Here is a 15,484-nt window from a genome sequence, read left to right as displayed (position 1 = left end):
TAAAATAATTTACAAAACACGGTTATGTCTTCCTAGGTCTTCATTCCAAAACAGGTTGCTCTCTTTTCTCCTGCAACTATGTGGAAGGAATTTTGTTTTATTTCTACCAGCTCAGGGTAACCTCACATCCATCAACAACTGAGTTTTGTTTCATTAACATCTGTGGAGAAATGAGTACCTCTAAGGATCCTCTCAGGACAGTCTTGCATGTATGCTCAAAGGCTGTCTAGAGACCCGCCTTCTTCAGCTATTCTGGAATAGGGTAGGATGATTTTTGAATTGCATAATGAAAGGGAGCAGTCAAGCCAACACCCCCTTTCTTATGAATCCACAACCGGCAGAAACTGTGCTTATTTCTGCCTCTACAAAACCAGTTGCTTCCATAGCTTGTTGTTGCTGCTTGGCTTCTTATCTCTAAAGCACTTGTTCCGCATAAAGCATCAGCTAAGCCAACAATGATTCCTCTTTTATTCTCAGGAGAGTGGGAGCGAGGATATCTGTAGCCTGACACTGGTTCAACTACTACATAGTCCAGGACAAGGCAATTCCCTCTATTCTTTAAAATTATTAAAATGAAGGTATTGGACTAAACCATCTCCAGAGTTTCCTCAAATCAAAAGTTTTATTAAATTGCCTTTTCATAATTTAAAGAAAACTTTGACTCTCTGAGTTTTACATAGTGGTGTCTAGAGCATAGCATGTTAGTATGTGTTCAATAGTATTGAATTAATTTAAATTTGCTTTACTCTGATGTAAACAGTTACTATATAACACCTTTCTTATGTGTACACCTGCCTTTTTAAAAACAAGTCGTGCAATAGTGTGGTGAAGGCCTGGGGGTGGAGGGGTATAGGGAGGAGGGGATCAACGAGGGAAAGGGGGGAACATTTGTAATACTTTCCACAATGAGGATAAATTTTTTAAAATAATAAAATAAGTCCTGCTTTTTTATACCTGCGATGGCTGACTTTCTCTATGCGCAATAAAGTGTAAGGCAAGTGCCCAGGAGTCATTTCAAAGTTGCAGTGCAAACCAAGGAATTTTCCAAAATCACCGGGGACTAATAAACACTCATCCGTGAACCTTGTCACATCAGTTCACAGTTTCTTAAGGTTGAGTTTTACATGATATCGGAGGTATATGGATTAAAGAAGTATAAACGGAAGAATTTTGAAGGATGAAGCAGGTTTTCTGAGGAATGGATTCTTTTGCTTCGGTGTGGTGCAGTGACACAGGAGGGACTCTGGGCGCCGCTGTTCACCAGCCAGGAGACAAGGATTCCCCGGAACTACCGAGCTTCACGGCGCGAGGAAACGCCGGCTCCGGACAACTCTTGCCCGAGAAGCATCAAACTCAGCCCTCTGTTCTACCGCATCTGGGCGCCTTTTGGGAATACGGAGGCTCCACAAGGACGCGCTAGCCTCGGGGCACACCGCAGGAGGCAGCCCCGGGTCCGAGGGCCTGCGGGACAATGGCGCCTCCGGGGAGGGGCCGGGATTACAGAGGATTCCTCCTGCTCTGCGCCCTCCTGGGGACGCGGAGCGAAGCTTGGGCGGAACACATTCTCTATTCTGTGCCAGAGGAGACAGACAAAGGGGCTTTTGTGGGTCCCATCGCCGAGGACCTGGGGCTGGAGCCCCGGGAGCTGGCGGAGCGCCGTGTCCGCATCGTCTCCAGAGGTAGGACGCAGCTCTTCGCCCTGAGCCCGCGGAGCGGCAGCCTGGTGACCGCGGGCAGGATCGACCGGGAGGAGCTCTGCGCCCAGGGCGCGCGCTGCCTGGTGAGTTTTAACATCCTGATAGAAGATAAAATGAACCTTTACCCTATAGAAGTGGAAATAATGGATATTAATGACAATGCTCCTAGGTTCTTGACGGAAGAAATGAATGTAAAAATAATGGAAAATACCGCTCCCGGAGTGCGGTTTCCGTTGAAAGAGGCTAGGGATCCGGATGTGGGCGCGAACTCCCTCCAGAGCTACCAGCTCAGCCCCAATCGCCACTTCTCCCTGGCTGTGCACACCGGAGACGACGGAATGAAATATCCGGAATTGGTGCTGGAGCGGGCGCTGGACCGCGAGGAAGAGACGGTTCACCAGCTCCTCCTCACGGCCTCCGACGGGGGTGACCCGCCCTTATCTGGCACCGCCCGAATCCGGGTGGCAGTGGTGGACGTGAATGATCATGCGCCACTCTTCTCTTTGCCCCAGTACCAAGTAACTGTCCCTGAGAATGTGCCGGTGGGCACAAGCCTGCTCACAGTGAGTGCTGTCGACCTAGATGAGGGAGTCAATGGGGAGGTGACATACTCGTTTTGGAAAATGACTCCAAAAATTCTACAGATATTCCAGCTCAACTCCCACACAGGAGAATTATCAACTTTACAAGGCCTAGATTATGAAGAATCCAGCTACTATGAAATGGAAGTTCAGGCTCAGGATGGTCCTGGTAGGATGACCAGGGCTAAAGTACTGATCACCATTTTAGATGTGAATGACAATGCCCCAGAGGTGACTATAACGTCTGTAACCAGCTCAATCCCTGAAGACACACCTCCTGGAACAGTAATTGCTCTTTTCTATTTTCAAGACCGAGATTCTGGGAAGAATGGTGAAGTGACCTGCACTATTTCAGAAAATCTACCTTTCAAGTTAGAAAGATCAATAGACAATTATTACCAGTTGGTGACAGCAAAAAATCTAGACCGAGAAATACTCTCTGTGTACAACATCACACTGAAAACCTCAGATGGTGGAACCCCGCCCTTGTCCACAGAAACTCACATCTCCATGAAGGTGGCAGACACCAATGACAACCCACCTTCCTTTCCCCACTCCTCCTACTCTGTCTATGTCCCTGAGAACAACCCCAGAGGTGCTTCCATCTTCACTGTGACTGCACACGACCCAGACAGTGATGAGAACGCCCGGGTCACCTACTCCCTGGATGAAGACACCATCCAGGGGGCACCTCTGTCCTCCTATGTCTCCATCAACTCTGACACTGGTGTCCTGTATGCTTTGCACTCCTTCGACTATGAGCAGTTCCGTGACTTGCAATTGAGAGTGACTGCACATGACAGCGGGGACCCACCGCTCAGCAGCAATGTGTCACTGAGTCTGTTTGTGCTGGACCAGAACGACAATGCTCCAGAGATCCTGTACCCATCGCTCCCCACAGATGGTTCCACTGGCGTGGAGCTGGCACCCCGCTCCGCAGAGCCCGGCTACCTGGTGACCAAGGTGGTGGCGGTGGACAGAGACTCAGGCCAGAACGCCTGGCTGTCCTACCGCCTGCTCAAGGCCAGCGAGCCGGGGCTCTTCGCGGTGGGGCTGCACACGGGCGAGGTGCGCACTGCGCGGGCGCTGCTGGACAGAGACGCGCTCAAGCAGAGCCTGGTGGTGGCTGTCCAAGACCACGGCCAGCCTCCTCTCTCGGCCACTGTCACGCTCACAGTAGCAGTGGCTGACAGCATCCCAGATGTCCTGGCTGACCTGGGCAGCCTGGACGTCCCAAACAACTCTGACACCTCAGGCCTCACTCTGTACCTGGTGGTGGCAGTGGCCGCGGTCTCCTGCGTCTTTCTCGCCTTTGTGATCATCCTGCTGGCACTCAGGCTGAGGCGCTGGCACACATCCCGTCTGCTCCAGGCTTCAGGAGGTGGATTGGCTGGCATGCAGGCTTCTCACTTTGTGGGTGTGGAAGGAGTACGGGCTTTCCTGCAGACCTATTCCCACGAGGTCTCCCTCACCGCGGACTCAGGGAAGAGCCACCTGATCTTCCCTCAGCCCAACTACGCGGACACGCTCATCAGCCACGACAGCTGTGAGAAAAAAGATCCCTTGTTAGCAGCCGTAGATTTTCATGAGTGTAAGGATGAAGCCCAAAGTATTCAGGTGAGTTCAGTCATTCACTTACCTTTATATTCTCGAAGAATTATGTTTTGTATAAATATCTTTATTGTCTTACAAAGGCAGTGTTTTGAAGGTGGGGCGAAAAAACTTTTAAAAGTTAAAGCATGTCAAGTGGGTTATATCAGTGGTGATACTTTAGCATGGAACTCTTAATGCCGCAGGACTTGGAATCATTTCCATAGTGAATGCCTGTGGACAAGATTGCGAATAAGTGGACTATCCCATTTGTATACCTCCCACCTATTTTCCACTTGATGTTCTTAATTCATTCAGTTTGTAAATGAGAATGAATTGTCTTTCTGGTTCCTATTAGGTTAGCAAGGGACTTCTCAGGAGTCTCTCTAGATCGGATCTATGTAAGGCTCTTGCAGATTGTTTCAGTCTGGAGGTTTTTTTTCTGTCTCACTTCTGCCTCCATGTACCTCAACTTGATCGCCTTGAAGAACCTCACTTGCTTCCTGACCTATTTAAAGCATATGCATCCTATGAGAGTTGGGTCCTGGTGGAAGGTTGGGAAAATGCCAGAAGGAAAAAATGTGTGTGCCAAGCTTCACTAAGGTCTACATCAATGACAAACATGGAGTCTAATGCCATACTGAAGGGCATTGTTCAAAACCAATGAAGTATGATGACAAATAAAATGTCTTTTTAAGTATAATGAGTGGCATTTTAAAAATAGGCAGTTAGCCTCGCCGGGTGTGGCTCATCGGTTTAGTGTCGACCTAGGATCCAGGTGATCGGGGTTCGATTCCTGGTCAGGGCACATGCCCGGGTTGCAGGCTCTATCAATGAGTTTCTCATCATTGATGTTTCTGTCTCTCTCCCTCTCCTTCTCTGAAATCAATAAAGATATATTAAAAAAATAAAAATAGGCAGTTATATGTTTTACTACAAAATTCCTATGTGCAGTTTTAGTGGTTGAACCACGTGAAGTGTGACTGTAGGCTCTCCAAGTAGGACAGTGGGGTGCTGGCTTTCTGAAACCCACCTCTCACATACTCAAGTTGGACTTTACTTATTGGGTCTGCTGAAAATTCAGTCAGAATTGACCTAATCTGGGACTAACTACTTCTATTGTCTAGGTCAGTGATTTTCAACCTTTCACACCTCATGGAACACATAAACTAATTACTTAAATTCTGCAGCACACCAAAAAATATTTTTTTGCTGAGCTGACAAAAATATAGGTATAATTTCTATTCATTCACATTGAATGGCTATTGTTGCATTGGCTATTGTCATTTTTTATTTGACAATCTAAGGGGAAAGAGGTCAGTGCCCCTGAATAGTCAGGTATCGCATGTTTTAAAAATTCTTGTAGCACACCAGTGTGCCTGCCGGAGCACACCAGTTGAAAAGCACTACTCTAAGTATAAAACTTCAGTACAGCTTAATACATCAGTTGATTAGCATCTGGAAGGGGTTGATGACAAGATCATCTTGTTTGCTGGAACCTTTTGAGTTTAAACATCTTTTTCTAGCATAGTGTTGTGTTTGCTAGTATTTTCCATATAAAGAAAACATGTAATCATGTGAGTATATTTCATATATTCTGCAGTGTTCAGATGTACAATCACTTGGGGAGCAGACAATGTTACTGACACTTTGTGAGGCAGAAATGTGGTTACCAGGTATGTTGTAAAAGAAAATTCCCCTATCCAGTTTATTAGATGCTTTAAAATGTTTTTAAACAAACGGGAGGAATTGTCACTACACTCAATGAGCTAGAGCAAAAAACTTTCTAGGCCCTATTTCCTTCATTGGAAGTCATCATGGGATGTTATGTAAGTACAGAAGTGGGAACCATGCCTCAGTGTAACAGACTACATAGTTAGTGACTTTGTGTTGCAAGGTGAAATATTATTCCCCTGGTAACTTTGAGGAATGATGTTACATTTCATAAGTAGAAAAATAATTGTGCGATGGGAAGGGGAGGGATAGGCTTACTCTTTTCTGGCTACATTATTTCCTTCACTGAGATACTAGAAGTTAAAATCAGGTAATATTATTAAAATAAATCACTGAAATGATCTTGGAAGAAGAGAGGTATTTGGAGGTAAGTATATATTGTGCCCTTTTAAAGACAATTTCAGCATTACTGATGCTCTCTGAAAAAGTTAAACCGAATGAGTATGGAGGCACCCAAAATGTAAAGAAAAACAAGGAAAAAAAGAAACAAAGGAAGAAGCATAAAAATTTATCCAATGTATTGCTAATTAAGAAGTATTCAAAATTACTGTACTCTCAGATCGTTTAGACCAAGTGTGTGTTATAGTCACCTTTCTTATTACCAGTGCGGATTTGAAGATTGGGGATAATTATGTTAAGATATAGAGCTTATGTACTAAATCTGATTTCCCTAAAGCCTGGAAAGTTGGGATAATGACGTTTCTAATGGTACAAATTAAACATCATTAAATACATAGACATAAAAATTGTTCCATCGGGCACACAATTTTAATTACTGTAGCTGGGCGGCCTGAAGCCGCAGAGGCTGCAGTTCCCCGGTGCGGACTCTGGGCGCCGCTGTTGGCCAGGGCGGAGAGCTCGGGCGGCGGTCGCCTCGCGCAGCCGCAGCTCGCTTTCCCCCTCAGCCTCGCTGGAGCGGCCTTTCCCCGCCGCCGCCTCTGGGAAAGAAGGAACCGGGACCCCACGCAGCAAGTGAAGGGCGCTCGGAGCTCCGGGCGTCCGCAACGCTGAGGTTACCTGTCCCCCGGCGTGTTCGGGCGGGTGAGCGAGCTGCGGGGAGCAGGGGGGATGGGGGGCGGCGCTGGGGACGCGGGCTGGGCCGAGCGGCGGCCCGCGCTCCTTGGCGTCCTGCTGTCTTTGTCGCTGTCCTGCCCCGCGGCGCTGTCGGAGCCGCTGCGCTACAGGATTCCCGAGGAACTGGCCCGGGGCTCGGTGGTGGGGAACCTCGCCGCCGACCTGGGACTCGGGGTCCGCGAGTTACCGACTCGAAAGCTGCGCGTCAGCTCTGAGGAGCCTCACTTCGCCGTGAGCGCGGAGCGCGGCGAGCTGCTGGTGAGCCGCAGGCTGGACCGCGAGCAGCTGTGCGGGAGGAAGCCCGTCTGCGCTCTGGAACTTGAGGCTGTTGCTGAAAACCCGTTGGACTTTTACCACGTGAGCGTGGAGATCGAGGATATTAATGATCACCCCCCGAAATTCATGCAAGATTCCTTTGACCTGCAAATCAGTGAGTCCACAAAGCCTGAGACACGGTTTATCTTAGGATCTGCCCATGATGCAGATATTGGCACCAACTCACTACAGAATTATCAGCTCAGTCCCAATGATCATTTCTCACTCGTGAACAAGGAGAAGTTAGACGGTAGTAAATACCCTGAGCTGGTACTGAAGATGCCTTTAGATTGGGAGGAGCAGAAGTCCTACCACTTGACCTTGATTGCCGTGGACTGCGGGGATCCACCCCTGAGCAGCACTGCGCAGATTCGGGTCCTAGTGACTGATGCCAATGATAACCCTCCAGTGTTCAGCCAAGAGTTATACAGGGTGGGCCTTCCAGAAAACGTGACCCCAGGCACCACGGTGCTTCGAGTGACGGCCACCGACCAGGATGAGGGTGTCAACGCGCAGATCACCTTCTTTTTCACTGAAGCAGGCCAGGCCACCCAGTTTGACCTGAATTTTACTACTGGGGAAATTACTACTCGAAATACGTTAGATTTTGAGGACGTCAAAGAATATTCCATAGTTTTGGAAGCGAGGGATGGTGGAGGAATGATTGCCCAATGTACTGTGGAGATAGAGGTCCTAGACGTAAATGACAATGTCCCAGAAGTGACATTCCAGTCTCTAACGGATCGTATTATGGAGAACACCAGTCTGGGAACATACATTGCTTTACTTAAAATCCGTGATAAGGATTCTGGTGACAATGGAGAAGTTACTTGTAAATTAGAAGGTGATGTTCCATTTAAACTGTTAACTTCTTCAAGAAACACGTATAAATTAGTGACAGACAGAGCTCTAGACCGCGAGCAGATCCCTGAATACAATGTCACCATCATAGCCACCGACAGGGGCAAGCCTCCCCTCTCCTCCAGCACCACCATCACCCTGCATATCACCGACGTCAATGACAACGCTCCGGTTTTCCAACAGTCAGCCTACCTGGTCCACGTGCCAGAAAACAACCCGCCCGGGGTCTCCATAGCCCAAGTCAGCGCCTCCGACCCCGACCTGGGACCCAACGGCCAGGTGGCCTACTCCATCGTGGCCAGCGACCTGGAGCCCCGGGCGCTGTCGTCCTACGTGTCCGTGAGCGCGCAGAGCGGCGTGGTGTTCGCGCAGCGCGCCTTCGACCACGAGCAGCTGCGCGCCTTCGAGCTGACGCTGCAGGCCCGCGACCAGGGCTCGCCCGCGCTCAGCGCCAACGTGAGCCTGCGCGTGCTGGTGGGCGACCGCAACGACAACGCGCCGCGGGTGCTGTACCCCGCGCTGGGGCCCGACGGCTCTGCGCTCTTCGACACGGTGCCGCGCGCCGCGCAGCCAGGCTACCTGGTCACCAAGGTGGTGGCGGTGGACGCTGACTCTGGACACAACGCCTGGCTGTCCTACCACGTGCTGCAGGCGAGCGAGCCGGGGCTGTTCAGCCTGGGGCTGCGCACGGGCGAGGTGCGCACGGCCAGAGCTTTGGGCGACAGGGACGCTGCCCGCCAGCGCCTGCTGGTCGCTGTGCGTGATGGGGGACAGCCGCCCCTCTCGGCCACCGCCACGCTGCTCCTGGTCTTCGCTGACAGCCTACAAGAGGCTCTGCCCGATCTCAGTGACCGTCCAGCACCCTCTGACCCCCAGGCCGAGCTGCAGTTTTACCTGGTGGTGGCCTTGGCCTTGATCTCCGTGCTTTTCCTCCTCGCGGTGATTCTGGCGGTGGCCCTGCGCCTGCGACGCTCCTCCAGCCCCACCACCTGGGGCTGCTTTCAGCCTGGTCTCTGTGTCAAGTCTGGACCTGTGGTTCCCCCTCTCTACAGTGAAGGGACTTTGCCTTATTCCTACAATCTGTGCGTTACCCAAGCTGGAAAGACAGAGTTTAATTTCCTAACCTGTAAGGAGCAGTTGAGTTCAGGACAAGACATACTTTGTGGTGATTCATCTGGGGCCTTATTTCCACTTTGTAATTCTGGTGAGTCGACCTCCCAACAGGTGAGTTTCCTTTAAGCATAACCTGCCTCTTATAGTCTACCCAGTTAGTTCTCCGTAGTCACAGGAAAACGTACCATTTTCAAATCTAAAAGTTGTCCTTAGAAAAGTTTGTAGCTAGTCAATAAGCTGTCATACCATTGTTGAAGTAGAAGCACTTACGTGTCTTTTAGCGATGTCTTGCCAGGCTCAGATTTAGGAAGGATTGAAGGTGTGGGTTTATCTACAAGGGAAACATTACACAAGGCTATAGGCTCTCTCATAAAAGCTTATGAGATTTTTCCCTAAATTTTTCTTCCTGTCACTAAATTCATGATTTTTTTCAGCTTGGACATACTGTCAATGTAAAAGTAGGCAGTAATTTAAATAAGCCTTTAAGGAAAAAACAAAACAAAAACAAAAAACAAACAAAAAAACATACACCAAAAAAACCCTCTAAAATAAGATATTTTTCTTGACTCATTTAACTGTTATGGTTTCCATACTAATCTGATGTTTTGTCTCTATATTTACTTCCCCTTTTGTTTCAAAAGCTCCTAGAATAATATATCTTAACCTGATTTTTATGTAGATGGACCCATTGTAACTCTATGCAATGTAGTGTGTGTGTGTGTGTGTGTGTGTGTAAAACTCCTTTGACTTAGCAGTAGGTCCATTATGCTCCTTGGAAGATAAAAGCATGTTCTCCCTCCTTGCAGCATAGGCTTTTCAGGATTAATATGTATCGAAGCTCATTCTATAGGCTCTTCCATCCAAGAGAAGATAGTGTTTTAACTGTCTTTTTTTGCAACCTTAAACTAATATAGCTAGGTGTCTCCTAGTTGTCCTACTATCTCTAGGAGAAATATATAGTTGAATTCTTAAAATGTTAGACAAATTTGCTAATCTGATGTGTAACCAAGTATATACACAAGACGGTAACACATTGTTTCAGCCTTTTGCTAGATTTCCCTTAGCAACTGCTTCAATTAATGGCCACTTTACAAACTGCTGAGGAGACATTTGTTTGTACTGGCACTTTTTTACTCCTTGGGGATAATTACGTGTTCCTTACTTTTTGTGGTTCTTTTGATCAAAGTACTCACATAGGTAAAAGCAACTTTAGAATATGTCTACTTAAGAACTTAATTGACAGCTTTAAAATGTAATCTCTCATTCGTGGAAGAATGGAATGGACATTTACTTTTTATTGTAAATTCATTTGTACCTTTCAAGTGTTTTCAAATAGGAAAAGTATAAATAATTTAAATAAAGAAGCAAATCAGTATAATCTCTGATAAAACTTGAAAGTAGAACCTAAATTGTTAATATTTTACAATATTAATTTGAAGCATTATCAGTGTGTAATTTAAAATGACATTTTAAAAAGAAGATTAAAAAGCAAATACCTACAGGAATCTTACGATAATGATTAATTAGTTCAAAACAAGTAAAACAACTCTGAGTTGGTCATCTCAATAGGCCTCTTTTAGTCTGAGTGAATTGATTGCCAGTGACAACTGGAATTCTTACTTATTTGATAATAGATGTTGAAGGCATTTACAATAAAGCTTAAAGCATAATAAAGAAAAAATTAATTTGTTTTTGAACGAGTAAATGTATTGCAGAAATATGAGTCATTTAATGTGATGCTAAACCATACATCTGATCATTGTATAGTACTTTGTAGGACTTTAACCTTACTTCATTCCACGCTTCTTGGCAATTACTTTTAAAACATGAATTCAGGGAAAATGTCAATAAATTCCAAACAAACTATGAAAAACTAGTAGTATTTTATTTTCCTCAGTAATCTAGCAAACAGTATTACAAATCTAAATGGATGCAGTAACTGTTCAGGGCTCTGAGCGCCGCTGTTCACCCATCTTGGAGATAAATGTAACCAAACGCCATCCGGATACGCTGGGCTCCCACCTCACAAAGACCTGCAAATGCCACAAATCAACTGCAGGGCTGCGGGGGACTCCGTCCTACATTTGGAACATTCCAGCTTTCCACAGGATGATCTCTGTAGCTGCAGCAGAAAGGTAAACAAGACACACATGCCCAGCGAAGATTCGGAGAGGATTCCATAGCGAAAGAACAATGGCCACTTGGAACAATCGCGCAGGAAGCCGGGAGCTGGTCCTGCTGTGCGCGCTGCTGGGTATGCTGTGGAAGGTCGGGAGGGGACAGATTCACTACTCCGTGCCAGAAGAGAGCGACAGAGGCTCCTTCGTGGGCAACATCTCCAAGGACCTGGGGCTGGAGCCCCGGGAGCTGGCGGAGCGCGGCGTCCGCATCGTCTCCAGAGGTAGGACGCAGCTCTTCGCTCTGAGCGCGCGGAGCGGCAGCCTGGTGACCGCGGGCAGGATAGACCGGGAGGAGCTCTGCGCGCAGAGCGCGCGCTGTCTTGTAAATATCAACATCTTGGTTGAGGATAGAGGAAAACTTTTTGGGATAGAAATAGAAATCACTGACATCAATGATAATAACCCAAAATTCCAGGCCGAAAATCTGGAAATAAAAATTAATGAAATCGCTGCGCCAGGCACACGTTATCCACTCCCAGAGGCTGTTGACCCGGATGTGGGCTTGAATTCCCTTCAGAGCTACCAGCTCAGCCCCAATCACCACTTCTCCCTGGACGTGCAAACCGGAGACGACGGAACCATAAACCCGGGGCTGGTGCTGGAGCGCGCCCTGGACCGCGAGGAAGAGGCTGTGCTCCACCTGGTCCTCGTGGCCTCCGACGGTGGGGAACCACCTCGTTCCAGCACCGCGCACATCAAAGTGACAGTGTTGGATATCAATGACAATGCACCGGTGTTTTCTCAACCGATTTACCGAGTGACTGTCCCAGAGAACGTGCCCCCTGGCACCCAGCTGCTTACTGTAAGAGCTAGTGACCCTGATGAGGGAGTCAATGGAGAAGTGGCCTATAAATTCTGGAAAATTAGTGGAAAACAATCTCCGTTATTCCAGCTCAATGAAAACACTGGGGAAATATCAACAGCAAGGAGTCTAGATTATGAGGAATGTGCATTTTATGAAATGGAAATACAAGCGGAAGATGTTGGGGCTCTTATGGGGAGGTCCAAAGTGCTCATCTCTGTGGAAGACGTAAATGACAATAGGCCGGAAGTGATAGTTACATCTCTGTTCAGCCCAGTCTTGGAAAATACTCTTCCTGGAACAGTAGTTGCCTTCTTGAATGTGCATGACCGAGACTCCGGGAAGAATGGTCAAGTTGTCTGCTACATACATGCTAATTTGCCTTTTCAATTAGAAAAATCAATAGATAATTATTATAGGTTAGTGACATGGAAGTATTTGGACCGAGAAGAGACGTCCATGTACAATATCACAGTGATGGCCTCGGATCTAGGAACCCCACCTTTATCTACTGAAACTTATATTGCCCTGGAAGTGGCAGATACCAACGACCATCCGCCCACTTTTCCTCATGCCTCTTACTCAGCCTATATACCTGAGAACAACCCCAGAGGGGCCTCCATCTCCTCTGTGACCGCCCAGGACCCTGACAGTGGCAAGAATGCCCAAGTCACTTACTCTGTGACCGAGGACACCATCATGGGGGCACCTCTTTCTTCTTATGTCTCCATCAACTCTGACACAGGTGTGCTGTACGCACTGCGCTCCTTCGACTATGAGCAGATCCGAGACTTACAGCTACTAGTGACGGCCAGGGACAACGGGGACCCTCCACTCAGCAGCAATGTGTCATTGAGTCTGTTCATTCTTGACCAGAATGACAACATGCCTGAAATTCTGTATCCCTCGCTCCCCAACGATGGTTCCACTGGTATGGAGCTAGCACCACGCTCAGCAGAGGCTGGCTACCTGGTGACCAAGGTGGTGGCGGTGGACAGAGACTCAGGCCAGAACGCCTGGCTGTCCTACCGCCTGCTCAAGGCCAGTGAGCCAGGGCTCTTCGCGGTGGGGCTGCACACGGGCGAGGTGCGCACTGCACGGGCACTGATGGACAGAGATGCGCTCAAGCAGAGCCTGGTGGTGGCTGTTCAGGATCACGGCCAGCCCCCTCTCTCAGCCACCGTCAGACTCACTGTGGCTGTGGCTGACAGCATCCCAGATGTCCTGGCTGACTTGGGCAACATCAAGAACCCTGCCAACTCTGATGATTCGGACCTCACATTGTACCTGGTGGTGGCCGTGGCCATTGTCTCCTGTGTCTTCCTTGCCTTTGTGGTTGTTCTGCTGGTGCTCAGACTATGGGGATGGCACAAGTCTAGGATGCTTCAGGCTTCAGGCAGAGGGTTGATGGGCCTGCCCGCCTCAGGCTTTGTGGGTGTGGAAGGAGTACAGGCTTTCCTGCAGACCTATTCCCACGAGGTCTCCCTCACTGCAGACTCAGGGAAGAGCCACCTGATCTTCCCACAGCCCAACTATGCAGACACACTCATCAGCCATGACAGCTGTGAGAAAAAAGATTCCTTGTTAGCAGCCGTAGATTTTCAGGAAGGTGAGGGTGAAGCTGCTTCTGTTCAGGTGAGTCCAGTTCTTATTTACATTTATTTCTCAGAGGAATCATATTTATTATAAATTTATGTGTTTTGAAACATGTATTGTGAAGAAAGTTTAAAATATTTGTAAGGTATACCACAAAATTTAGGGCTTATTTTAGTGGTTATACTATAAAATTGAGCTCTAATTATCATAGTTTGTTTCATTTGCTTTCCAAAGGATTGGACATGATTGTTTAAATGTGAACTCTCAACTTTTTAAAGCCTTCCATATTTTACTATAATTGTCACCATTCATTCATTTAAGAAGTAGTTGCCCAATGACCGAAGGGAAGTTTGTTTTATATATAGGAATACATATATCCCTAAATTAGAACTGAGAGGAAGGTATTGAGACTCCTAAATCCTTGGATTATCTTAGTAGAAATAAAATACATCACAGAATTTTAGCATGTGTTCAGGGTTTGAACCTAAAACTAAGCTCTGAAAGATTCCTTAATTTTTAACCTCTTTTCTGAGCCCTATGTCTACATTAGTACCCTTCAAAACTTCAGTGCTTCTTATATTTCAAAATCTAAAATACATTTTAAATGGTGGATCCTGGTGGTAGGTTCGACTGGTCCCTAAATGTTGAGTTTGTGTGTGGATGTTTACCCAGGCTCATAACAAAGGAGACATTGAATCTAAAGTCTAAAATAACCACTGCTCCTCCCTCTAAACAAAACAAAATCAGGTGTGAAATAAAATGTCATTTTAAACTGTTGAAAGAGAGTTTTGTAAAATAAAGAAGACCATGTTTCAGTAGAGTTCCAATGAATTGTTTTGATGGTGCAGCCATGTGAAATATACTGTGTACTCATGGCAAGGGAGTTTGAGAATGTTGATTTAAAGAATAGAAGTTTCATGTACACAAATTCTGAACAACACAATCAACTAAAAATGATTCCATCTAGACTATGTGTATGCCTTCTATATTCCTTGATATAGCATTTTAATGATACTAACCCCTGATTTGTCATCAGGTGAAAGTAGGAAATACAATAAATCATTTGTTAGTAATAAAAAAAGACATTTCTCAAGGATAATGCAGTATTCCCTCTTATTTTACATATTTTGCAAAATATTTTTATATTTTCTGTAGTGTTTGGATACACAGTCATTTAAAGGGACAACAATATTACTGACACTTTGCAATTTTAAAAAAGTATATGGAAAGTTGCCCTGATAGAAAAGCAAATTCTTACTCTTGGTCAGAACACTCACTAATTGTCAAAATTTTTTTTTGAATGAAGTAAAAAATTAGAAAAATGTGCCTATATTCAGTAAATTTATTTAAATAAACTTCTTGTGAGCTCAGTTCCTTCCATTTCAAAGTCATTAATTCAGTACAAGATAGGTACATAGATAAGGAAGTAATGCAGCCTACTGGAATATCCCTTTGTGATTTTATATTGAAGAATAGATAAACATTTCTTCAGTAACTTATAAGAATGAACTTACATATTACATTGGGTATGACATAAGCCAAGTAATTTTGAGATATGAAAAAGAGGGTAGAATAAATCATGTCTTGGCTACGTCATAGGGACAGTTTTTATGGAATGAATACTCCCTGAAGTAGTCAGAAGATTTAAAAAAAAAAGGCATTTTTATAAACAGAGTATTGATATTATCTAGAAGAGGAGATGTTGGAGGATTAGCGCAAAATCGCACAACTTTACTAGTAATTTCAACAGCATTGATGTTCTCTTAATATATGCTATATGAAACAGCATTAATTACATAGAAATGTTGGAGCAAAACATAGGAATCAATAAAAGAAAGTCAGAAATTATTTCACATGTTATAACTAATAAAGAGAACGAAATTTGTGAGATCAGTAGATGATAAACTCTCTAAAGGCAATACTTGTGTCTTACCCATTGTT

General features: G+C 46.1%; 1 protein-coding gene across 11 annotated transcripts in view; it reads left to right on the top strand.

Moving 5' to 3' along the window:
• LOC308555970 (protocadherin gamma-C4) overlaps nt 1–15,484 on the top strand; it is a gene marked incomplete at its 5' end in the record, with an annotated part of 156,214 nt that overhangs the window by 48,982 nt on the left and 91,748 nt on the right. The window contains one exon of one of the 11 annotated variants that reach the window (XM_081134837.1): nt 1,331–3,895. The exons of 8 other annotated variants lie outside the window; for them this stretch is intronic. In XM_081134837.1, the coding sequence (XP_080990963.1) occupies nt 1,472–3,895 (2,424 nt within the window). Of the gene's footprint in view, nt 1–1,330; nt 3,896–6,655; nt 9,077–10,239; nt 13,583–15,484 lie in introns of those variants that run through there. 2 more of the 11 variants (XM_081134823.1, XM_081134839.1) reach the window with 2 other exon arrangements.

Source organism: Miniopterus schreibersii (genome assembly GCF_964146895.1).
Source record: "Miniopterus schreibersii genome assembly, chromosome: 4".
Taxonomy (NCBI): Eukaryota; Metazoa; Chordata; class Mammalia; order Chiroptera; family Miniopteridae; genus Miniopterus; species Miniopterus schreibersii.
Note: the sequence above shows the minus strand (reverse complement) of the source record. Positions and strands in the feature narration are given on the sequence as shown.